The sequence below is a fragment of the Seriola lalandi genome, unplaced genomic scaffold (genome assembly GCF_002814215.2).
Source record: "Seriola lalandi dorsalis isolate HSWRI2012SDOR001 ecotype SW California unplaced genomic scaffold, Sedor1 jcf7180002054909, whole genome shotgun sequence".
Taxonomy (NCBI): Eukaryota; Metazoa; Chordata; class Actinopteri; order Carangiformes; family Carangidae; genus Seriola; species Seriola lalandi.
This window is the reverse complement of record NW_019525461.1, coordinates 2,700-28,762: the sequence shown is the minus strand read 5'-3', so window position 1 is coordinate 28,762 and position 26,063 is coordinate 2,700. Positions and strand designations below refer to the sequence as shown.

Below are 26,063 nucleotides of genomic sequence, written 5' to 3'. Positions count from 1 at the left end.
AGCGCTCTGATGGTTCGGTGCGCTCACAGAGGAGCGGGGAGGATGCAGAGGAGGGAGAGACAGTGATGCGGTGACACATGGCTGCCTGTACCGCCTGCACGCTCTGACTGCGGCTTCCACTCTCCACTCACCGGGAAACAGGAGAGGCTGCCTGGACACTGGGATGCTGAGAGACGCTGCTGGAGGCTGCCGCAACCACAGACCGGGATCAACCAAACAAACGAGCCCTGAAGAAACCGGGGACCACATAGACTAGACTGCTGAGCGGATACCCTGCTGATCTTTTTACCTTTTGGTAAGCCCCATTCTGACTCCACCTGTCATTACCTGCAGTGATATAGTAATTATAGCTGAAGCTGCACATTTTCAGTGTAGCAACAATTATTCTGAATCTCCATTCAAGCAATTCAATCTGCATTTTATTGTTCGGGTTTTGTTCTGGTATTAGCCACCAAAACAAAGGACGAGCTGAAAATTCAGCAGTTTTTTTTTATTAATGATATTAAATTGTATTGCATGTTTTTTTTATTTCATAAATTGTCGGGGCCTGTATGGAAAGCTTAGCCTACTCAAGGTGACATTCATTAGCTAAAGTTTTTTCCTCAGGTGTTAAACTTCTTTCTTCAATAATGCTTTTTAAAAAAAAATTCTTCCTGATTTTATTTTACAGTTTAAACGGGGCAAACTTTTTCCTTTCCTTATTTCCTTTTAGGTTATTAGCCAAAATCTTTAGTCTAATATATCAACCACAATCAACATCATATACTGGTGAACTAATAATAAGAGGAGCCTTTACTGACAACAACATATTAATGAGATTATTCTGCTTTGTTGCCAAATGTAGACATGAATACATGGATATCCTCAGGGACAATAGATAGATTATTGGATTAGAAATTTGCATTTCTAAATGTAAAATGTCAAATCTGGTCCTTACAATAAAGCTGTATGAAGTATGTTATTTTCAAAATAAAAGTATCTTTCCTGGACTATATCATTGTTTAGCCTGTAATGCTTGATTTTTTTTTTCTGATCTTGTTTGAAATTAATTTAAACATTTTGTTCTACCTTTCTTTATTATACTGAGAAGTAGCCTATATAAAAATTTGCGCATATAGTTATAGAAATAAAAACACATTTTAATGACTATATTTAATTCTTATTTTATCAATATGTCCGACTTCGGCGTGTTTTTTAATTGAACATTGAATTTGTTTGAAGCGCGATTGCTTATTTCCACTATAATGGCCTTTACAGTGTGCCTGAGGGTTTTTGTCCCTGCCGAGCCGCCGTAGCGATGGGAGATAACATGTCCAAGCGACTGAAGCTGATCTCGGCTACGGAGGCGGAGATGGAGGAGCGCTCTTTTCCGAACCCGTACCCGGACTGGGACCAGGGAGTCCTCACCTCCAACTCCGGAGCCGACGTAGACTACAACGAACCTTTTGATGCAGAAGGAAAGGTGAGAGGTTTTGATTTTAAAGCATTTTTTAATAACATCTGCTGACGTGCTAATGTTAGAAACTACAGTTAGCTTAACTCAGACGTGCACTTGTGTCGTAGTTTCTAAAAACTTGTCACTGTTTGTTTTAACGTTTACTAATGTATCTGTAATGACTGACATGGCTGTATTAGTGACATTATAATTGTAAACTGAGCCTAACGACTGTTACAAACGTTCACGCTAAATGGAGACAAACAGGACAGTTGACAACTCACCAACTGATTACAGATATGTTGCTATAGAAACGTCTGACTTCAGCACAGCAGGGATCAGTGGAGTTTGGTTTGTGACGCATAAAGCACCAAATATCACATTTGAAGTGTCATTGCGAAGCTGGTGTAGTAGACTGTGTTAGTTGTAACTGGGTGAGCTGACAGCAAGTCTCCAACACAATGATGCTCAACAATAAGTCTCACTTTCGTGTACGTTATCATTTTTAGTTTTTGTTGAGACTGTGTTGATTTAGTGTTGCTGTAGTTTGGTTTAGCATCAGGAGGTTTGAGTGTTATTGTTTTAGCAACCCTCACCCTAACCTACGGTGGCCCTGAGAGCTCAATGCACTGCAATTTAAGAGAACATATGCAAATTCAGAAAACATCATCAATTTGAAAACACATGCTGCATATACTCAGAATTTTGTTGTGAGTATTTGCATCACGTGTCAAATTGATCATGTTTTTGGATTTATATCTCTGTTGTTAAGTTGCAGTGTGTGGAGCTCTCAGGGCCACCGTGCTAACCCACTACAGTCCTTGAGTATTCAGGGTTTTCGAGTCTTGGGTGTTGCACACCTTTCAGGCCCTAATAGTTCAAGGACTAACATGATGTGCTGCTGTCAAGTGGAAGTAAAACAAAATGGACCAGTATCCTCCCAAAATACCTAACTGTAGGATACATATGTACTTTTACAGAAAATAAATGAAACTCTACCATTATATGATGACAGTATCAGAAAATAAGAAATAACCTGGAGTTGATTAAAGTATTAAAGTATTCAAGTCTTAATGCAAAACAATTATTGACATTGAGAGCCGGTAAAAGTCAGTGAATCTCTCCAAAGTCTGCGGGCGCGCAGGAATCAGGAGTAATGTCCACAGGCTAACAGGCTAACAAGCAGTGAATCCACTGTGACTTTGGTACATGAATAAATCTGACGAGTCCCAAAGCTCAAGTGGGCTCTTCAGTAGTCCGTGGTATAGAGGCTGTAGTTCAGCATGAAAGAGAAGTGTCGAGGGCAGCGAGTCTTTATGAGCGCTGGTTTCAGCAGCAGCAGCAAAGGTTGTTTGTAGTACTGAATGGTCTCAGCAGCGAGCACATACAGTTGCAGAAAGCCCCGAGGGGAAAGCATGTGTCAGTCACTACCTGCACTGCTTAAGCAAGCTAAATATTGTCTCAGAGTACTCAAGTGAGTTTGTAACACAACTTCCGGTTGTACAGTGGGGTCCAAAAGTCAGAGACCGCGAGTTAAGATACTTCTGTTTTGTGTTTGTTTCTAATTTAATTTAAAAAAATTGATAACAAATGAGCTTAACAGTTTGAGTGAAAAGTTGAAAAATGTACATGAATTTCAGAATATCTTATTTGTTTTGTCGCCTTTTGCTTTAATGACCGAGCTGCATGAACTCCACAAGTCTGTACAAACCTGATGAACCGTGTTTTCCCAAGATGATCTGACAGTGCTTCAAAAAGATTCTTGTCATGTCACAGACTGCTTTGCTTTCTCAGTCTCCATAAATGTTCAATGGGATTGTAGTCGCAAAAGCTCTGACGTTTGGGTCATGATCCTGCCACAGTATGAATCTTTCCTCACAAAGATGCTAACCAGAGGGTGTAGCATGTCTATGAAGAATGAAGTGGTCCTTCTCCTGAATCTGGGTGGAGTAATGAATTTTCCTCCCACCATGTTTCATCATCGCCTCCTTACATACACCCTTCTGTTACTGCCATCCATCCGAAACTTGGCTCCATCACTAAATATGACATTTTTCGAGTCATCCACTTTGAAATGCTGGTGTTTCTTAGCTCATCCCAAGTGTTTGGTCTTTTTTCCCTCCTGACAAGTGGTTTAGAAACTGCTACTCGTCCTCTGAGACCACTACAGGACTGCCTCCTTTTATTTTTATTTTTTGGGGGGCTTTTTTATGCCTTTATGATAGCACAGTAGAGAGAGACAGGAAATGGGGAGGCAGAGAGAGGGGGATGACATGCAGTAAAGGGCCGTCCGATGCAGGATTCGAACTGGGGCCGACTGCAGCGAGGACTGTAGCCTCTATATATGGGGCACCTGCTCAACCCACTGCGCCACTCGACGCCCCAGGACTGTCTCCTTTTGACAGTCCTGTTTCTGATTGGTGGTGATTGATTGCTTTTCTATTTCTCAGGGAACTAACTAAGCTTGATGTATTGATCCTGCGATGGTGTGGTCACATTTGCTTGCCTGATTGTGCTTTGAATTCAGTTGATCCACTTTTTCCAAAGCGTATTTAGAGTTCAATGTGTTGCTCCCTTAGAAACCTTCAGTCCAGCCATGAGATGACTGAGAAAGCCCCTCTTTGTTTAGAACAACAATTTGACTTCTGACACTTTCATTTAGTTCTGATGTCATTTTTTCCACCATCTTAAAAAAATACCAGTAGAAAGGATTTGGTTGTTCATTATTTGGCCAGCAAACAGAACTGAGAAGAATTGAATGTGTTTTAGGCTGAAACAAAAAAATCATTATAGATTAAGATAGCCGCTATTCTTTCGATTAATTCATCAATCGTTCAGTCTGTCATATGAACTGCCATCACAAGTTTCCAGAGTTGAAGGTGAAGTCTTTATTTGTCGTGTTTTGTCTGACAGACTGTCAAGATAATTCCCTATCACACCTTGGCAGATCATTTGAAAGCTAAGATTTTAATTTTAAAGGGGATATGAAATTAACATTTTTCTTTTTAAAATATTGAACTTCACTCTAAATCTTTTAAGGTTTTAAGCAATGACCTACCAGGCTTCCAACTGCACACTCTCCTTTTGGGTTGCAGGAGTAGGTCCCATTGTCCCTGATCTGTGGCCCCTCTTAAACAGAGATCCCACTATATTGCTGTTGAGAAGACCACCAGCTTTGCCTGCACTCTCAGAAAACAGCAGGCTATCATGAGCACCCTGACTGATAGGCACACAGGGAGGGCAGGTTAAGAGATAGACCGGGCAGGTAAAAACACGTTGGCACCCCTTTTGCACCTTTGCATCATTTACATTCAAATAAATGAGAGGGCTGTTTTCTATATGAACATGAGTTTGTATTTTTAGTCCCACTACTGGTGGATAATGACACTGTCAGTGTGGTGTTAGTTCCAACCAGCACTTTTGTATAAGATGCACCCAAATAACTAATTGTGTATTGTATAAACTGTATAGTAATGTGTCACATAGGGGCTAAAGGCGGAGCTTCAGGCTCTCAGTCTTGTGTAACGCTCTCATTCCCCTCTCGGCTTCTCTGAACGTTTCATTGTTATGTTAAACAGTAACATTTGTTGTCGTGCAACAATCCTGTCTGTCACTTTGCCTCTGCATTGTTCTCTTTCCCCCTCCATCAATCCCTTCAACCATGATGACAGTAACTGAGTCAAAGCAGAGAGAACAGAAAGGCCGGGTCATAATCCTCTCTGTTTGAGGACAGAGGCCACTCTCTGGTCAGGCTCTCTGGGTCTCAGCCTCAAGGGCTGTCTGTTCTGTTTGGACTGTACTGGGGGGGAAATGGATTCCCTGACTGACAAGTGACTGAATGCAAACTTGGGGCAGACTAGAGAAGATGCTGTATGTTTACTGATGATAGTGTACCCTGGAGGATAACGATACAAATTGGTTGGGGGAAAGTCCCACCAGTGACATAGGAATAAATTGTTGTTGACGAATCAATTTGTTGTTATTGTTGGCAGATTCATCATTCAAAGTTTTACCAAATTTTGAAATGATGCATCCCAGATTTCAGACAGAGGTGGGCAAAAACGACTGACAGTCTACTGTGTCGGCTATATAACTGTTGCTAACAGATTTGATCAGGTGTAACCAGCTGTGACAGAGCTGCTAACATTAGCCCAGACTCTGATAGCGTTCAGAACCGGTTTCCAAACAGGTTCATTTTCATGTAACCTGTATCCTCGCTAAATAACGTAGAGAGTTAACAATGTACAAAGCTAATGTGTTGTGAAATGCAAAGCTTTACCGACCTGTTGTGCCTAGTTACGGTTTCTATGATTGGACAAGTATTATTCAGGGGCGGGGTTTAATCGATCATCTATTGATAAGTCACTGACAGCAAATAATTATTTATGACAACAAATTTGCCAGATGCAGCAATTGTGAGGATTTTCTGCTTTTTCTTGTTTTTTTATATTAATTAATTTCTAATGATAATATTTATTAGATACATCTAGATTACACAACCTTACAACCCATCATGCATTGAGTAAAACAGAGAGGCACCAGCATGTGAAAAACTGTTTGCATAGGCCCTGCTTTCAGAAACCTATTCTCTAAGTGGTTCCTGTTAATTTATCAGGCCAGTGGATAGGAGTAAATGGGCCTTGAGTCCTACAAATAGCTCCTGCATTTCTTGTGTGCTCCCAGACTCCCATCTGTGTTTGTTTGAGGAGGTGGCTGGTGTGAGACACACTGTCTGAAATCTGTGTAGCTGCTTTGACTCTGGAAGCTCCACAGCCCTTATTGTCATACAGTTCTGTCGGCTGACTGTGAGTGGGGCCTGTAGAGAATTAATTAACTGCATATCCATGATCAAACCAGCCCTTGAAGCATGATCTGACCTATGCTGTAAGATCTGTAAAGGGTAAACGGGGCCTTGTGGAAAATTACCTTATTAACATAGGCTGTTTCCTGACATGAATCCTAACGAGTGGGTCCTAACCTTCTGCCAGATGTCTGAGATTTTAGTAGGATTACCACCTTTCTTTTTCAAGCCTCACACCTGTGCTCATTTGCTGCTTTTCTGTATTTTAATTCTGATTCTATAGTAATCTGATATCTCCGGGTTTGTCACACATGATAATTGATCTGAGGACAAGACCTTGAGATCTAGAGAAATTCAGGCTGCGTCCACACCACTACGTTTTCGTTTTAAAACACATCTCTTTTGCTACGTTTCCTCCTCCCATCCACACAACCCCGGCGGTTTCAAGCTCTGAATGGAAACTCTGCTGACCCCGCTGTAGTTGAGAACTCTGAGGAATGGCGAAAACAGAGGCCTTTGGAAACGATGACGTAGACACCCACTGTCTCTCCTGATTGGGTCTCATCAGCCTGGACTACCAGTGGTGAATACGACATGATAATGAATTAGAGTGTCACTGACCTTGTTGTCTTTGCTAGCAGCTGTTGTTCAGTTAAATTCTGCATTTTGACGTAGAGATGACAATCTACTTCCTGTTTACACCAACTCACATTTTCAGGTGCGATAGTCTAGATGGACTCCATCGTTTTAAAATGAAAACTTTGTAGTGTGGACGTAGCCCTAGAAACTGCAATTGATATTCCTTGATATTAATGATAGTGAATATTGTAATTTGCTGTTTATAAATTTGCTCTCTCCTCCTCAGGTGAGTGCAGGATTCCAGAAGAAGGTCCAGAGTAAGATCAAAGATCTCCTCCTGCAGATGGAGGAGGGCCTGAAGACTGCTGACCCCCATGACTTCTCCACTTACACTGGCTGGACAGGTCTGTGTCCAGCACCATGAGACATGCCGGTTCCAACTAGCGCAGATCCCTAGTGAACGGCTTAACCATAACATCTACTCTACTGTCTTCACAACAGGTATTGCCTTGCTGTACCTGCAGCTGCACCGGGTCTCCGACGAGGCCTCCCACCTGCAGAGGGCACTGGACTATGTGAAGAGGGCCATGAGGATCCTGAACGGCCGCAAAGTGACATTCCTGTGTGGTGATGCGGGGCCACTGGCAGTGGGCGCAGTGGTCCACCACAAACTCAACAACACTGCTGACAGCCAAGACTGTCTGTCAAGGTTAGTGGCCACGACTGGATGCTGGTATGGATGTGACAGGCCAACTTAACTGAGTAGCAAACTTTGTGGTGCCACCAGTTTATCATAGAATATCTTCATTGGAAACCTTGAACAAACACCAGTGCCTGTGTTTCTATCAGACTCCTCCAGCTGCAGAGGGCAGTGCTGAGCCCAGACTCCGAGATGCCAGATGAGCTGCTGTACGGCCGGGCCGGCTACCTGTTCGCTCTGCTCTACATCAACAAAGAGATAGGAGCTGACACGGTGGACGAGAGCACCATCACGAAGGTGAGTCAACACATTTTTACAGTTCAACCTGTAAAACGTTGTGAGTTTAAAGGGATGGTTCATGTTTTTTGACGTGAGGTTGTGTAAGGTACTCATGAATAGTCGTTACATTACCCACCGTAGAAAGCTGACGAGGAAGGTCCAGGAGAGACCGGCAGAGTGGCAGAGCGCTGTGTTTCTGTGCACGGGGCTGCGAGAAAAAAACGGGTTTTAGAGTCTTTTTAAAAAACTCCCACCAAAACAATCCAATATCTGTTTACATGAAGCTTCATGTAGAATATTGTCAGCTCTTTATCTTCATGTGAAAGCAGCACTTTCCTTTGGCACTACATTTTTCAACTGCTGAATTACTGTATTCCTACGCAGTGCCTACGGAGAAGGCGCCTTTCGGATTTACCCAGGTGACCTGCGGCTGCGGCGTAATACAGTGCGCTCTGTAGCTGCTGGTTGCTGGCAAGACAGTTGAGTTCTGTTCTGTAAGGCGACAGTCGTTCCCATCCCATGTGTACAGTCACCGTGGTTGTAGGTATTATTTTATTCTAGGCACAGTTTATCTGTTTATAGCATCTCACTGCAGTGATACAACAAATTGATTCCAGGTGTCAACAGAGCTGCTCACTACCTGACCTTGTTAACTCCGCTCTGTTGTATCTACCTGTGGTCTCCCCTGTAGAGTGATGTACTGTGATCATTTAGAAGCTGATTCACGGTCTGAGTTTAGCTTCAGACGAGCAGATAAAATGTCAGATTACATTTTATCTACAATGCGATAATATTCTTTCCGTGAGCACCTGGAGACGGATTTATATGGTTGACAGCCGACATTAACCCTGCGCCCGTTTGTGACATTTTCAGCGTGTCATTGAATTATAAATGGATGTTGACTTTATTTATTTTCTATTTTATTTTCTTTATTCGAACACATAAAACATTAGAAATACATAGCATATAGTTTTGTTTGTGGAGAGCATGTGCAGGTGAGGTAAGAAACCCATCGAGGGCTAATGTTACACCTCAATGTGAAATAAAAAATGACACCATACAAAATGACAAAATTACATGTGACATACAAATACATGACATGCTTGATACTGATTTCAACATTATTTACGAGTTTATAAAGTAATTGTTTTTACATAAACACATAACTTGAAAAAACATATCTGATAGAAATACCTTTTAATTTGATTATTAAAGATTCTAACCAACATATGTGCTTCTAAATGTCTGTGGTGTGAATTCTGGTCAGTTATTGGCTGAATTATATGGTGGCACAGATCTGTGATAAATTGATATCTAGCGGTATATTATTTCCTGGCTGATTTATTGGTGTAGCTGTGGTTAATGTGATTTTGCAAGCTGAAGTTTCTGATTTGAGTTTTCTTAGAGACGACACAAAGCGATTTTTCTAGTTTTCAGTGTTTTACTTTTTCAGTCTGAATAAATAATGTGGAGGAGGTGGAAATGCTCAAGGATGTCAGAACCATATGTTCTCAGTGAGCAGGAACAAAAGTGGACTAGGGCACTAGAACCAGGGCACAGAGGACTCACACACACACACACACACACACACACACACACACACACACACACACACACACACACACACACACACAGGGGCAGAAGGGCTGAGATTGGGCGGAAGCACTCAGGTCATAGACTAGTGTTAGAAGTGTTAGTCATAGAGTAATAATAATAATGATGATGATTATTATTATTATTATTGTTGTTATTATTATTATTATTATTATTATTATGAATACGTTTTAAAGCTCCAGTTTCCTGCAGCACTGCGGTTCTGTTTATTTCACCGTATATCTGTCACCAACACACACACACAGAGCAGCACTCTGCGGGCTTTACCAAACACTGACTGTGCTCCCGGCTGCCGTTTAGAGGTCTTTTTATCTTCTTTATTCTCTCTGGAGCTTTGTCAGACATTTTTTTCTTTGTCAAGATTTTCACTCTAGTTTTTTTTTTTTTCTCTCTCATTCTTTGTGGTATTTTTTATGTCAGGTTTTCTGCTCGGCCTTGTTATGAGCACTACCGTCGTTTCCTCAGCTTGCAGTGTAGACGGTGTAGCTCATTGCTGAAAAGAAAAGAAAGTTTAAAGAAGAGTTTGTGTTTTTCTACCACCAGATTGTTTATAGTTTGGCCTACAGTCAGATACAGTATCTCTGCTTCATGACAGCTCTAAGATAGAAAAGGATTGAGTTTTGCAGCAGATGCCATGTTAGTAAGACACAGAAAGTTACTATTGGTAATCTATCGGTAATATAAAAATATTTGTTACTTGAATGCACCTTTTAAGATGTCTTGTTCTGGACCAAATCACAGTATTATGTGTTGGTCCCGCTGCTGACAGCCTGAAGCAGACAGTGCATTAATACTGCATGGCCGTTTGAAATTTTCCTTCATGAATATTCAGTGTTTACTCCAGACTGGAAAACCCTGGGGAAACAGCATCTTTGTGGGGAGACAGGTGATGTTGGTAATCAACACTGGCACTCAGACCTGTGCAGAATCTGATCAAGATGTTGCTTTTGTGCAAATGGAATTGATCAGGATCGATCAGCTTGTATCAGACGGACTCTCGACACACATGAGGTTACGTATCAGCGGGCTGCTATCCAGCCTCCAGCTCACTGCACTGACTCAGAGTCTGAGTCTCTGTCATCAGCTTTAGATTTCATCCCACTCCAGATGCAAATTAATGACTTTAACATTTAATTTAGTTTGAATCTGTTAGGCCAGTTTTATTCAGAGCCCTTAGATTAGCTTCTGCCTGTTCAATCCTCTTGGTGCTGAATCCCGCTGCTCCTGTTTGTTTGCACAGATAAATTTAAACGGCAAACAGATTAACTTACCCCAAATTACATTTTCTCCCTTTTAGAGAGTCAGTTTATTGCATATTGAAGCTTTTGTGTGTGAGAGAGAGGGAGAGAGAGGAATTAGATGTGGGGAAAAACAGGAGCATTTGAGGCAGGGCTGGTTATAGATGAGTGTGTATATATATATGTATTGGAGTGAAGGGATCGTGTGTAAATGAGCAGGCTGGCTGTAAATCTGCTCTGTCATGAGGGAGGTATCGCTGCTGCAGAGCTCTTTTCCTTTCTTTTTCACTCCCTCGATCTTCCCTGGGGAGAGAATAAACTGCTGACTCAGAGCCCCCAGCCCCTACACCACTACACATATACACTGTATATAACCTCACTGATACAGGCTGGCGACAGTGTTGACAGAAACCTGCAGTGAGGCTTATGAAATCATCCTCAACACAACCCTCAAATGTGACGATTAAAACCAACCAGCAGCTAAACGGAAACCCACTATCAAGTCCTTAAAGAACAATTTACACAACCAATGTGTAATTATTCACATGATCAACTCTAACCATCATCTTTGTTTAATATTCAAAGAGTCAACAGTGACACAAGACATTATTTCCAGAACAAGGAAGCACATAAATGTAATTTTAGGAGACAGAGTTGGGTTGTAGAGGTTTTATGTTCATAGTACAGTTAGCTAGCAAGTTGCAAGTTGCAAGCAAGTTGTAAGCCCTTCAGTACTTCAGCATCTGTACTGGCTGTGAGGATGTACATTACAACCAAATCCATCAAGTGATCATCAGCCTCATTAATTATCAATTAATATCTACAACATTACAATACTCAGTGACAGTGTTTCTATAGAGCTGTTCATCTGACTGGCATTGCATTGACTTATCTGGGGTCGGGTGTAAAGTGGCAGCAGTTCAACCAAAGTTTTCCAGATGTGCCTCTGCCCAGCAACATTTCCCGAGGCGATCCCAGGCCAGATGAGATGTATAATCTCTCCAGTGTGTTCTGGGTCCACCCCGAGGCCTCCTACCAGTTGGATGTGCCTGAGAGACCTCCAATGGACGGCGCCCAGGGGGGATCCTGACCAGATGGCCGAACCCCCTCAACCTGCTCCTTTCCTCTCCCTATCTCGAAGGCTGAGCACAGACACCCCGCAGAGGAAACTCAGTTCAGCTGCTTGTATCAGTGATTGTTTTTGTCACTACCCAGAGCTCAGGACCAGAGAACAAAGATCAACTGGTAAAACCACAACGGTGCGGTGGAACGCCCACTTTACACAATCTGCAATGCATAGTAAAAATGATCCGTATGGGCCGTGGATCAGCTGATCTCACTCATAGATGATCGTATCGGCGGAAAGAAAACCTGATCACAGCATCCCTAAACAAGACTCAGAGGTTGTAGTCTGCAGGTGCTCTCACTCAACAAAAGGGAAGTTCTGAAAACAAAAATACTGCAAAAAAGAGTTAAATGAAGATCTATGAGTTTGTTGTTGTTGTATGTGTGTTAAGCACATTGAGTTTCTCTGTAATAGACTGTGCTGTATATAATATACAACAGAGCTGAGTTCACTCAGGTCAGTATTACTAAAATATTAAGTAATTTTAAGTCCTGTCCTTTTTAATACAGTTTTATTTGTTTTTAGCCAAAGCCCAAGAAGAATCAAGCCAATTAATTTGGAAAACAGAAATGTTTGACTAATTAAACTTTAACAAAAGGTGCATAGATGATGGATTTCATCTATTTTTGTAATATTTTTACATCCGCCTTTATTTTTGATGACAGATTCTATCTACCTGGACATGGATGATATGAGTCCTGCACAAATCTGAGGAGAGATGTTCTGTTCTTCCTCACAGATGATTCTTTTTCAGCTGTTGTTTGCTGGAGGAGTTTTGTTGCTCGACCATCTGCTTTTAGATAAATAAGGTGTTCTGTTGGATTCAGGTCAGGGGACACACCAGGTCATAGTTTCACTTTTTTCTTCTTTAAAAACTCTTAGGTGGTTTTTGCAGTTTGTTTGGGATCACTGTCAAGTTGGAAAACTTCTGTCCTGCTGTTTCTTGAGACCTGGATTCATCTTTGTATTCAGTGCTTGGGTACAAACCTGCGTTCATAATGCCGATAGATATATGAATACACATTTTGCTCTCATGTAGACACTCGCGCCTCCATGTTTCATGGTCGGCACTATGCAGTCATTGTGGTGGTCCTGACCAGGTCCTCACCAGACATGCTGGACTCCATCTGATATAAACATTTATTTTGGTTTCATCAGAACAAAGGAGAGGCTCATGTTCATCATCCTCTTTTCATCTTCTTTGGCAAAGCTTAATCTGCAGTTTGATGAGTAATGGTTTCCTCCTTGTCTATATATCTTGACTTCCTGCAGTCTCCCTCTCACAGTCACTGAAACAGTCAGTAGGTCTGACCGTCTGCTTTTCAGTGCAAGGCTGCTGCTTCAACAGTGAACTTCCCACCCACTGTGTCGGCTGTTATTGGTACCATGACTCTTCCGTCACTTCCTAACCACTGCTCCCACTGTGTCTCTGCTCATGTTCAGTAGCCTCATGTTCCCTCTCCATCCTGATGAAGTCTCAGTCTGGTTTCTTAATTAGACGGAGCCCAAAACTCAGAAAGCTTTATTTTATAACCTCTTGCAATTAGCACAGGTGTAATCAAAGCTGTTACAGTGATCACAGGTGTACTCACTCCTTTCAACTTCACCTGTTTGTTTTTAATTATAAATAAGATCAAATACCCAACACTTCATTTTAAGATGATACAGTTTTAATCATTTAACGTGAGTGATATTGACCTGGCGTTTAAAGTCTAACCACATTCATACTGAGTCGAGCACAAACATAAAAAAGCTCCGAACTACTCACGGCAGACTTGAGTCTTACTAGTTTTATTTAGAGTTTCACCTCGTGTGTTTAAAGGTTCTGGTGCATCTTTTAAACTCGACCTTATTGAACCTGAACAGAGAAGGTCCTTATTTAATTCATTATGAAGCATTTGCTTACCAGGTTGAATTTAGCTATTTCCACAGGGTGTTTAATATCTCTGTGCAGCACACAGTATGGACGCTATCCGAGAGAGAGAAGAGTAATTTAATAATGACATTTGTGAATAACTAAATCTGAGCCTGAAGCTTTAAACAACCAAACAACCCAGACCTGACGCAGAAGCAGAGTTCAGCATGTCTGACTTAAACAGAATATTTACATTTTGCCCATAGAGAAAAGGATTTGATCTGTGGCTTCCTTATTGCTGAGTTCAGCTGTTGACCTTCTCAGCTAATTAGCTCCTCTCAGGGCTCGCTCGGCCTTCTGTTCCTTTCCCACACTGGCCCTTTCATTACAGGAGGCACTGAGGCATGTGTGTAGGTCTCAGTTCTCCCCGAACACGTTTCAAATGTCAGTGGAAAATCCCATGTGCAGCGCTGAAATTTTATTTTACATTAACATATTAATTCTCTCGACCTTTGTTGCTTCTTTACATTTAAATGCCCAGCATGATGTCTTTACAGCTGTTTCAGCTAAATGCATTAACCAGAGGAGGGACAAACTTAATTTCCAGATTTCACTAATTTGAGATTTACAAAGAGAGATTTAAATAAAACTAAACAAACAAGTCTAAACTAACTGGATGGCCTTGACCTCAGATCCTGGACCTCAGGGACCTGCTGGTGTACACAGTAGGGCTGCAGCAGTTCTCTTATGTAGGCAGCTTCCTGTCCATGCAGCAGTATGTGGCAATCATGCAAAACTAATTGAAAATGTATAATTTAAAAAGGACATTAATTGTCAAACTATTTAAAGGCAGTCCTGCAAATGAGGGGGGGGAGTTGGACTTGCAGTGTGAGATCTTGATCTTCTGGGACAAAGGAATGACACAGGCTGATTTCTAAAATAAATAATAGGAATAGTATATTTGCTTTGGCCTTTTGCTTCGTCTTGTCCATTGGATAAACTGGGATTGCATGACTGTGGACAACAAATGAAGTCAGTGTAAAATTGGTTAAAAGAAATAGAAGCAGGAGTGAAACCATGAGCTGAAAGCTGAACTCAGATCTAAAGGAACATAAGTAGTTGTTATAGATTTCAGAGTCTGAGCTCAAAGCACATTATAAAAGACTTTGGGAAGGACTGTGCCATGAAAGTATAATGTAGTGTCACCTTAACCCACTGCATTTTGATATAGATGTGATGATAACGGTGTTTTATATCTTCATATTGAAGTAAAAACTGATGATGCCAGATTTGACGTCTCACTGTTCTCTCTAAGGAAGGTGTGGCTAATAATTCCTGTATAAATGAGGTTGTGCAGTGATGGAGGACGAGCTGTGGATGTGTTAAGTTTTACGAAACTCGCCAAGGCAGCAGCCAGGCCTCTGTTGGTGGTTGAGTAGAGAGAGGCAGACTGTTGTTGCTGTGGCGATGGCCGCAGTGTGTGGTTGTCATGTTGTATAACTGACATTACAGCTGAATCACTGGAAGTACAGTGACACGAGCACCGTTGGGTGAGAAGCAGGGCGTCAGATCTTTTTCTGCCTCGGTCGTGTTCACATGAATCTGTTTTATATAAGAGGAGGTGGAAGTTAAATGTAGGCTGCAGGAGGCGTTACATCAAGACGCCAAGGGAGGGGTGACCTGTGTCCTCCATTTTGGGGAAAGAGTGAAGGAATTATGGTCTCAAAATGGAGATGAGCTGTAAAGTATAAATCTAAATGGAAAGTTAGAAGCAAATACATTTGAATTCTAATGGAAAACAATATATTAACCTTAAAAATCTCATATTTCCGAATAGCTCTTAATAATATCTGCATATATCTTTGAAACATCATACACTGTCTGAACACTGCATATACAGTCATGCTTCATTTTACAGTCATACAAAATAATGATGATGATAACTTTTTTTAACAGAGTTTACAAAGTGGTTTGATAATTGAGGCAGAAGTAATAATGGCAAGAGGCTCAAAGGCAAAAACAAAAGAAATAAGGTGAAATTAAGAGGAAAGACTTACAATACACTTCAGTGTAAGAAAGGACAACTAGAGAGACTAGATGCCATATAAAAGCAATAGAAGGATAATAAAGGGACAATAAAAAGACGACATCACATAAATTAAGTCTATAAAAATGGGTTTTAAGAAGTGATTTAAAAGAAGTCAGATTCTCCAAAGTCGAAGGGCCCTGATGGTAAAAGTGTGGTCAAACCCGAATAAAACTAAATGTCGATTCTCAGTGGATTTTCTCCAGATTAAACACATGCAGCGAAACCTGAGGACAAATTCTGTTCCCAGAAATCAAAAGACGTCTTGTTCTGTCTGGATAAATCTCTCTGTCTCCGGTCCTCAGGTGGTGACAGCCATGATGGAATCAGGGAAGAACATGTCAGCGGAGCAGAAGAAGACGGATCGCTGCCCTCTGCTCTACGAATGGCACAAAAAGCAGTACATCGGGGCGGCCCACGGCCTGGCCGGCATCTACTGCCTACTCATGCAGGTAAGGGAGGGCAAGGAGGGTAAGATCCCCTTAGTGCTGCAGCTTAGACAAATGTTTTCATGTTACTCTGATCAGTCTCCAGTTGCAGACGGAAATAGCAGAGAATGGTTTTCAAGGCATCAGTCGTGAGTTATGTGATCTGACAGGTGTATTTTGGTCGTGCCATAGACCAGAGGTGTTCAGAGTGGGAGGTGGCCTCACCAGGTGGGGGCTCAGTGAATGGAAGGAAAAAATATTACAAGTTATTACATAAATGTGAGATTTGGTTAAAGAGCGAGAAACTAATAAAAGCCTCAGGACTGACCTTTTTCATGTGTTTGGTGTGGTCTCATGTCAATCAGCAGTATTAGACTATCTTGCCTCAGTTGTTGTCTATTGGATAAAGTAACATAATCATGATCCCATAGGCATCCAGCTACTGAGCGAAACAAAGCAAAGGTGGGGTGAGGGGAGGTCCAAACGGCTCGGACTTTGAAAACCTCTGCTATAGACCCTCTTGGGAAAAGTTCTCTTTTGTGTTTATTAATGTGTCAGGATGGGTTTCAGATAAATCAGGGTTTTCCAAGCACAGCCGGCGAGGACCTCGACCTTTGTAACGCCATTAGAACAAATCCTGGTGAGCCACCACATCGGTCAAAAACCATGTTAATGCTTAGATCTGATCCTCAGGGACCCTTTAAACTCTGCAGTGATTCAGCTTCAGTATTTGGTAAGAGAACCTCACTGGACTCGTTCCAGTATTAAGTGCAGCAAGAAACATTAATCAGCGGGTCAGTGGTTTAACGCCTGGTGTTGGGGAGGGTCTTACTGTCCCGGGCTGAGAGCCAGTGGAGCTGCTAGCTCCTGCAGGCTGACATCACACGAGGGCTGGTGGCCGCTCAGCTAGGTTTTATTAAGAAGTAGCTGCAAATGAGAGTGAAGTGGATCTGTGTGTGCCTCCAGTCTGGGGCTGGTGGAGATATCAACAGCTGGTGAACAGCCCAAAAAAAAGTGAATTCACTGTGGCATTTGATTATTTCTTGGCAACATCACACACCAGAGAACAAATTCATTCAAAAACGGATATGAAATTAGATTAAATTAGATAGAAATTAGATGAAATGAATTAGTTTCTTTTTGTTTACAGACTTTGAAACTGAGTCTGTTTGGATGATTCTTCTTCTTGTCACTGAAACAAGTCGACAGAGACGACTGTGCTGTGTCTCTGTTCTTGTTCTCTGATGTTTTCATTAACACCGAACTCTCTTCCTACTGGAAATGAATAATTCATTCCTGCATCAATCTGAGGGTCGGTGTCAAGTCCATTTAGACCCGTTAAAGAACCCGCTTTGTTTTTTTCTTATTTTGTTTATCAGTAAATCATTTATGAAGCTGCTTCAGTGTTTGAAGAGGATTCTGATAATATAGCCTGAATTTGATCCGAGGACGTCACATAGAATGAGCCTTTCTTTATAAAATGGATCCGCTAACACGTCATGTCCACCACACACAGAAAATCTCCAGGTTGATACCAGGTGCTCTTGAAGTTGACATGGTTAATATAGACACAAGGAAGGAGCTTACTTCAGGCGCCCTCACACCGAGACAAGGATAAAGGTAAAATACCTTTATCGTGTTAGGACATATCAGATTAAAATATGAGACAAAAAAATCAGAAAAAGGGAATAAAGTGGCGAGTGGTTTCCACCACCACAGGGTCGTCCTCAGGGCGGGGTTGGAAAGAGAAGTAAACCAGAGAAAAGCATCATGATTCCTTATATAGACAGATCTCACCAGTAAATCATACAGTATATTACAAGTAGGCTATATAAACCATAAGATATTAGTCACCATCATGATTATAATCAATAATAAAAATTAGAAATAAAAGGATACCAGCCATCTTTAAACGATAAAGAGAGGGAGTAAAGGTCTGAAATCTATTTCCTCATTAAACTCTGAACAATATTGGAAATGTGTCTGTTGAAGATTGAACTGTGATGGAGACAAAAACCAGCCAGCAACCAGAACACAGGACATGAAGATCAGGGCTGATCAGAGATGTTGAATATTAAAAGCTTTCAAAGAAATCTAAATAATTTACAGTTTAACCTTCAACTTTGGCAGCTTGGGTTGGGTCACATTATGCAGAGACATTACATGATGAGTTTCTACAATCATTATTAATAGTAGAAACCTGTTCCCCAGTTTTCCTCTCTCCTGTTCTGACTCCATCTTTCTCAGTTCAGCTCCAAACTGACTACAGTGTTGAAACGTGTTGAAACTAAAGGACGGTATGAAAGGAGACGGAGCTGACCAGTGGAAATTAAACTAATCTCTGTGTCTGTCTCTTCAGCCGGGAGCGAAGGTCCCTCTAGACATGCTGTCGGAGCTGGTCCGTCCCAGCATCGACTACGTCCGCCACAAGAAGTTTCGTTCTGGGAACTTCCCGTCGTCGCTGAGCAACGAGAGCGACCGTCTGGTTCACTGGTGCCACGGAGCGCCGGGCGTCATCCACATGCTCCTCATGGCTCATAAGGTGAGGCTGCTTTCTGCTCCGTACTGTGTGACGTCTGTCTGTCACATGAACAACACTGGCACCTTGTGGCTGGGCCGTGAACTGCATGGACACGTATGTTGTGTTACATGTATGTTGAAACAAACAGTTGTAAAAGTAGTTCATCTCTTTTTATTTGGGCTTGTGAACACTCCCCTCCTGACTCAACAACAACTCTTTCATTTCAGTAGTCACAAACACACACACACACACACACACACACACACACACACACACACACACTGCAGTGATGCATTGTAGGCTAATTTCTCCTTTTCTTGGCAATTAGGAAACCACTCGCCAGCTAATGTGCTGCTATTCTGGCTTTCTCATTCGTCTCACTGATGCAGAGACTCTTTGGCGCCACACACAGAACAATACACAATGGGAGACACGGTGGCTCATCGCTGTCTCACTGCGAGCAGAACACACAGATCTGCCGCTTGTTGTTGCAGAACGAGCATTTTAGCAGCTGCAGAGGAACGTTTCAGGTCAGCTGTGGTGTCTGTATACAGCTTTTCATTCAGAGTCATAAGCATTGATTTACAGCAGACTGACAGCAGACATGATGGAGTCACTTTCAGGAAGCATGTTCTTAACATCACTTTTTCACAGAGTGATGATAATAATGAAAAGAGAAATCTGTTTTATTAACTGTCTCTTGCACACGAGCAATGCTGGAGCATCTGTAGTAATATATGAAGATAAGCCTTAAGGAGCGCTGCATCATTCTTGTTGCTAGGCAACACAAAGCTTGTTAATATACCAGCTATGTGATAAATTGTCTCAAGTCAAAGGACCCATGAAGTAGTGATTTATTTCTATTTGAAACTCAACTTTCATTTAAATATTCTTCACGTAGCAGGAAACAATAAAATGTTAAAAACAAATACAATAAACACAAGGGATAAAAATGAATATGAAAACTGATGGTTAAATCAAAGAGTACGGCTGTAACATTTCTCTGAATTAAAAACATCGGTCTTGAGTGTCCTTTAGTTTGTCAGTCTAATATCCAGAGGCAGTGAGTCCCACAGTTCAGAGATGTTAAACTGGAAGTCGGCCTCAAAGATACTTTTATGGGACACATATGGAAGATTTAAAAGATGAGCTGCGGAGCCGTCAGTGGACCTCAGTGATCTGACAGGAACATAAAATGAATGAAATGTGATGTAGGGAGGAGAAGCTGCTTTATAAGCTCTGAAAGCTGCAGGTCGTCAGAGCGAGGGAAAAGGGGAATTACAGTGGCCTAAACAGCTGGTAATGAAAGTGTAAATGAGCATTTCAGCGTCTTTCTGAGTTAAGAGGGTTAGGATTAGACGTTCGTGATATTCCTGGGATGAAAAAAGGATGTTTTCATGACCTTGTTAAAATGAGAATTAAAATTTAAATCACTCCTAAGCTTGCGGCGTGTGTTTTAACCAAACACTGAGTGCAGTTTTTCTCTTGCTGCTTTGGGTCCTGTTAAAAGAATCCGTTTTTCTCCTCATTCAGTTTTAAAACGTTTTTACCCTCCACACATTAATGTCCGTGAGGCAGACAGTAAGAGCATGCAGTGCACTGCGGTCATTTGGTAAAACAGATGTACAGTTGACGTTTTAACGGTTAATAATGTTTCCCAGCTGGGATCATATATAATGAAAACAACACTGGGCTGAGAATGTTTGCAGGAAGTCTGTCAATCAAACTTTTGTATTAAATTCTGCTCTGAGATCTCAGAGAGGAAGGGCAGCCATGTTGTCCATGCTGGAGCTTTTCTAACATGTTGCTGTTGAAAAGGATCTTCTGTAAAAGTTAAAAGGAAATGCAGATTAGAAATGAGTCTGTAATTGTTCAGCTCTGAGTGATCTACAGTGGATATCTTGAGGAGTGTTACCACAGAGGAAGTGAAGGCTAATTAGGAGAGAGGTTTATTCCACCACTGGGAGAGGCTTTGGATTTAAACTCTTGATAGGGGGTGGAGTCTGGAGCACAAGTGAAAGACGACGACTGAGGTTGAACTTTTTATCTACACTCACTAGGATCACGTCAGCTGATCGTTGTTTTCCAGGAAGTTCAAGTGCCCATTTCATATGTTCAACTGTTTTATCTTGCTTCTCTTGTTTTCATAATTGTTGGAAGACAAAATGGAAAATAAAATTAGTTTAATCTCCCGGCCGTCCGTTACACAGCAGCTCCATGTTCACAAGCTGCAGCTGTAATAAAGCCACACTTCCTGTCTGAAGCCGTCACACTGCTGTTGGAGGCTGGATAACAAAGTCACACCTCATCAGACAAACTGACAGTTTCCACATGTTCACACTCTCTCAGTTTGTCTCCTCAGCTTCATACAGGTGATGTGTCGGCTCTTTATGAAACATAGACGCGCCGCTCTGCTCTGGATTAGCCTTATTACCTACTAATGAGGTCTGGACACGTGGGCTCGGCTCTCAGCTGTTCTCCAGGGGACAATAGAGCAGTCAGGAGGATGTTTTCTTCAGTGTATGGATTAAATGATACGAGGATTATAGCTCATACTGGTTGTTCTGGGTTGAAGCTCCTGTTTTAAAGCTGGTATTTAGTTGCTGCTACTCAGTGTGCAGACTTGGAAACTAGAAAATTGCAAGAGATAACATTTTTTTCATTTGGCTTCCTCTGTGTGTTCCCAGGTGTTTAAGGAGGAGAAGTACTTGAAGGAAGCTGCAGACTGTGCTGAGGTGATCTGGCAGCGCGGCCTGCTCAGGAAAGGCTACGGTATCTGCCACGGCACCGCTGGCAACGGCTACGCCTTCCTGTCCCTTTACAAGGTCACCCAGGACAAGAAATACCTGTACCGGGCCTGCAAGGTAAGGACCAGGCTTTTTCTGCAGCTTGGCACCAGCCTCATTTTATCTGTATGTGTCCTACATGTAGAGAAGGGAAAATGTGGTTTGATTTAATCAATCTTATGCACATGGGAGATTTTCCTCTTGTGAAAAATGAATACACATCACAGCCTTAAATCTAGCTCATTCAGAAAATCTTTTGACAGACGCAACAAAAAGAAAAGATGGAAATCTAAACAATTATGGAACTACTATTTGTTATTTGTGGATTAGTTAGTTTGACAAAAATGTCAATTTTAATCTGCAACACAAAGTGCACAAAAAGTAAAGGGATCTAGATATTTTTAAAGCCACTGTTCATTGAATCTCAGTCCCAGCACCTCCAGCCACTTTTTCTCTTGTCTCTGGAGAGCATGAGTGGCCCTGATGGAATAAGAAAAAAGGGATTTTCCACTTCAAAGTCTGTTTCCAGGTGTTTGGGAGAACCACTGCATATGTGAATGAAGTTGTTTAAAGCCTTTTGTCCCCAGAGGCCACTCTTTGAAGTCTGATAAATGTTCGCAGGCGATGTCACTCGAGTCGGTTCTTGTCGGTCTGACGACAAACTTAAACTAGAATTATTGTTCACAAGGCCAAAACCGCATCACCGTGACATTGACCTTTGACCTTTAGCCACCAAAATCTAATCAGTTTGTCCTTGAGTCCAGGTGAATGTTTGTGAAAAATGTTCCGTCATATCAGGAATCAGAATGAGACGTACGGACGTGACCAGACCTCTGTAGGACACTCCTCAAATCTGCTTCAGGCTCCATTAGCCACGTTTAACATAGAACACCCACATGACTGACAGCTGACAGCAGTCCAGTTGCATTGTGGGTAATGTAGGCGCCAGGTTCTGACAGATAATTAAGAATATATGGAAGAAAAAAGCTGGGTGTGGTGGATTTTTTTTTTTTCAGTCTAAATCAGTGAAGTCCTTTTTAAGACAGTAGTATTCAACATTATTGTCAGTATGGTTATATTTCATAATTTAATTAAAATTAATTATTTCTGTTATGAAAGAAGAAACTGGATTATCCACCAGCGCTCCGCACTACCACTTTATTATTAACTGCATATATTTCATACAAATCCTCCTCCCCAAAATCTCATCAATGGAACAGGTGAGTATCAGGTTGTCATAGCAACAATGGTTAAAATGATGAAAGTGAGCCCACAGCCTTTTTCCATCTTTAAGAACAGAATTAAAGAACATGTCGTGCGCTGCTTGTTGTTGTTGGCAGCGATCATCTGACGTATAAATATTTGATGTTTATTTTTCTCTCATTGTCACGAGCACACATCAGTGAATGTCGGTTAACATGTTGTTTCCTCTCTCCAGTTTGCTGAGTGGTGTTTGGACTACGGCACCCACGGCTGTCGCATCCCGGACAGACCCTACTCTCTCTTTGAAGGTACCGGACGTTTATTATTGAGCTCTCCACCAGTTCGACTCAAGCTGCTCTCCCTCCCCAGAACCACAGGTTTTAAATCAGTGAAATAGCGGACCTGTAATTTGTGCTGAAAACAGTCAGTCTGCTGCCCATCAGCACTCTGGGTAATTTAGTCTGTGTGAAGTCAGAGTGGCTGTAATGAAAGAGCAAAGGACACGACTGGCAGCACAACACAGGAGAGCCGCTCCCATGTGTATGAATGAGGCAGTAGGTTTAATCACAGACTTAAACTCTGATACAAATTGCTCTTAATACAGTTAAAATGAGGCGTCATTAGAAAAAACTCTTTTACAGGAAACAAACCTGTTTCAACGTTCATATAAGAAACTGAGTGTTGATTCAAGACTGGAAAAATTGTGAAACTGTTCTTTTAATAAGTAAATCTGTTGATAGGAAACATTGGCCAATCAATTATATATATCAGCTTAAGCACTAAGACGCTGTACAATATATTTAAGTTAACCTTTCTAAATGGAGACATGTCTGCATGCACACAGACTTATTTTACATTTATTTATTCAGGTGAATCTCTAAAACCATAGAGACCTAAAAAAACATAGCAAAAATAATTCATGAACAGAAGAATTTACAAAAGTTTAAAATAACACACAAGGAAAATCTTAAACAAAAGATGCCAAGATTATATGATGAACATCTCTATACATGACCTACTGTATAAATCATGTTTGAACAGCATTTCAGTTAACAGCTCATTTATTAGCATAGAGAACATAGTCGCACACTGTAAATATATATTATCTGTGTTGGTCTAAATATTACATCCAGCTCATGTTCTCAGACTCAGCCTGTAACATGTGTAGCCAGCAGTAACATGACTTCCTCCTCCTCAGGTATGGCGGGGGCCATCCACTACCTCTCAGAGATGGCGGTGCCCGAAGCTTCCTGTTTCCCTGCCTTTGAACTTTGACCTGCCAACTGACGGGACCGGGGGAAATGAAAAGGGGGGGCGGGGACAAACTGACCTGAGTTTTTACTCAAACACAGGATGAGTATGTACTTGCGATACAGCTTTCAGCCGTGGTCGTGAATGAGTGGCGACCAAATCGGACTGAAGATGAGCCTGGAACAAATCTTAAGAAATGTCCATTAAGTAAAAAGGACAGAAGGACAATGTTGATGGAATTGTCTCTGGCTTCCTGTTGGGCCTTTCAGGAACTCTGAGGTCGCCTGTCGTCGTCGGCATGGACACAGACGATCACGCCCTCAGCCTTTAATATCGTAGCGCCGAGAAAGAGGGTGTGTGTGTGTATGTGTGTGTTTTGGTATTCCTATGCCTCTGCATGCTCGCTGTAAATGGCTTTTGGTGCCTCGTATCCTGTCGATGTAGTGGTTTTCCTCTTCCTGTAGCTGTGCTGTTTCTCCAGGTGTTTGTCACATGGTGGGAAATATTTTCAAAACTAGTCCGCCTAGCTTGCTAACATTAGCACTGATTCCCACTAGATGTTACTTTTAGCTCATGTTATTTCTACACACTCACCTTCGTCGGAGTCTAGCGAGCAGCAGGTGTTTCTCCTTCGTGGATCATGAACTGACCAGATTCGTCAAAACGCCCATCAACCTGCACAGTCACAGATGAGGCTAATGTTATTTTACTTAGGGCTAAATCAAAACAAGCAAATTCACAAAAATAATTTATATTTCGGTTTGACTTGGAGCAGTATAAAAGCTAAGTCATCAAATAAGAAATGAATGTGATTTAGAACAAAGTAACACAGAAATCATGATAAACTCCTGTCCTGAAGCCAAAAGCTAGTTAGCTTGTTTTGATAAGATGTTCCTTTACTTTACTTTTCAACCATTTCAAATGGAGGTTATCTCTTATTTTTGTTGCCCAGCTGAAATATAAAGACAGAGGAATTTTTTCCCCACAATGTGACAGATGTCTGAATTGAAATAAAAGGTTTTTACTATGTTGTTTAGGCACCAGAAAAAAAACTACCTTGTTTTGCATTGATATAATTTCTGCTGAAACTGGTCCAAGCTACATTTATTTAAAAATAAATAATTGAGTTATAGTATTGTATCCCTACACATGGATTTGTGTACAATATATTATGACACATGACGGTTTAAATAATTTAGTGACGGAAGACATCTAAAGTCAGGCATCTGTCTCGTGCACTTTCGAACATGGAAGAACTGGCCTGTATAGTTGGGTTTAGATCAGCAGGTGTAAACTTGATACTATTAAAACAAAAAGGGGTAATTTGAGAATTTTCTCCTACTGTCAACATAGTGATGTCTGTGATGGACAGTTACCCCCTAACCTAATTGTTGTATCTACCATGTCTTCAAATGATTTCACCTATTCTCTTATTGAAAAGTGAGTCATCACTGGTGAATTAAGTCTAGGACGAGTTTTTCGGACATGGACGGTCAGTCTTCAAAATGCAGCCTCTGAGCAGAGACACAGCTACTGAAGCTAAACCAAAGGCGGCTAAGCAAAGCGTCAATTAGTGCATCATTTCATGCTGCGTTCCTATTGGCTGGTTTGTAGATGCAGGTCGTAGCAGAACTCACATTATTAGCTGGTCAACCTAAAATTCTGACTAACAACAAAACCAACATCATGACCGGGTTGCTCTCTGGTTTAGTTTAGTCAGGTCTCCTTCAGGCTCAGCTGTAAAGTAGAGTAAAATCCAAGATGTCCGACAGCACGTGAATGCACATAAATGCCTAATTCTCTTGCAGAGATCTCGTCATGAATGTCATTGCATGAGAATAATGTCACATGTGAAACTGTGTGTGTCCTGGTTCACTGGTCCTTTTTAAATGTATTTGGTGGCTATGTGTGTCCCGCTCCCAGCAGCGAGGACTCTGGACATTAATGGAGACGTGTTGAGTGTTTCATCTTTGTCCCTGTGTGTGGATTTGATTTGACTCGGCCTAATTGGTGTTAAGATATGCCTGTGTGTTTATTTGTTCCTCATTAAACTCCTGGGCTTCAGTGACAGAGCAGTGACATGTAACTAAGTGTTCTTCCCAACAAAGGTCAAATGTCAGAATTCATGCAAAGTTTGGAAATAAAATGAATAGAGCTCCTA

General features: G+C 41.5%; 1 protein-coding gene across 1 annotated transcript; it reads left to right on the top strand.

Moving 5' to 3' along the window:
• lancl2 (LanC lantibiotic synthetase component C-like 2 (bacterial)) lies at positions 1-26,063 on the top strand. The gene is made up of 10 exons (XM_023430714.2): positions 1-295; positions 1,258-1,462; positions 7,102-7,219; positions 7,317-7,524; positions 7,665-7,812; positions 16,019-16,165; positions 18,501-18,683; positions 21,350-21,526; positions 22,887-22,959; positions 23,850-26,063. Exons 2-10 carry the CDS (start codon positions 1,298-1,300, stop codon positions 23,924-23,926), a joined length of 1,296 nt encoding a protein of 431 aa, XP_023286482.1. The 5' UTR covers positions 1-295; positions 1,258-1,297; the 3' UTR covers positions 23,927-26,063.

What these genes read in the sequence shown, in the direction of transcription:
- lancl2 (XM_023430714.2), top strand. Translation starts at nt 1,298, where the DNA reads ATGGGAGATAACATGTCCAAGCGACTGAAGCTGATCTCGGCTACGGAG. An exon ending in TCTACTGCCTACTCATGCAG is followed by an intron (nt 16,166 to 18,500) that starts GTAAGGGAGGGC and finishes CTGTCTCTTCAG; the next exon opens with CCGGGAGCGAAGGTCCCTCT. An exon ending in ACCTGTACCGGGCCTGCAAG is followed by an intron (nt 21,527 to 22,886) that starts GTAAGGACCAGG and finishes TCCTCTCTCCAG; the next exon opens with TTTGCTGAGTGGTGTTTGGA.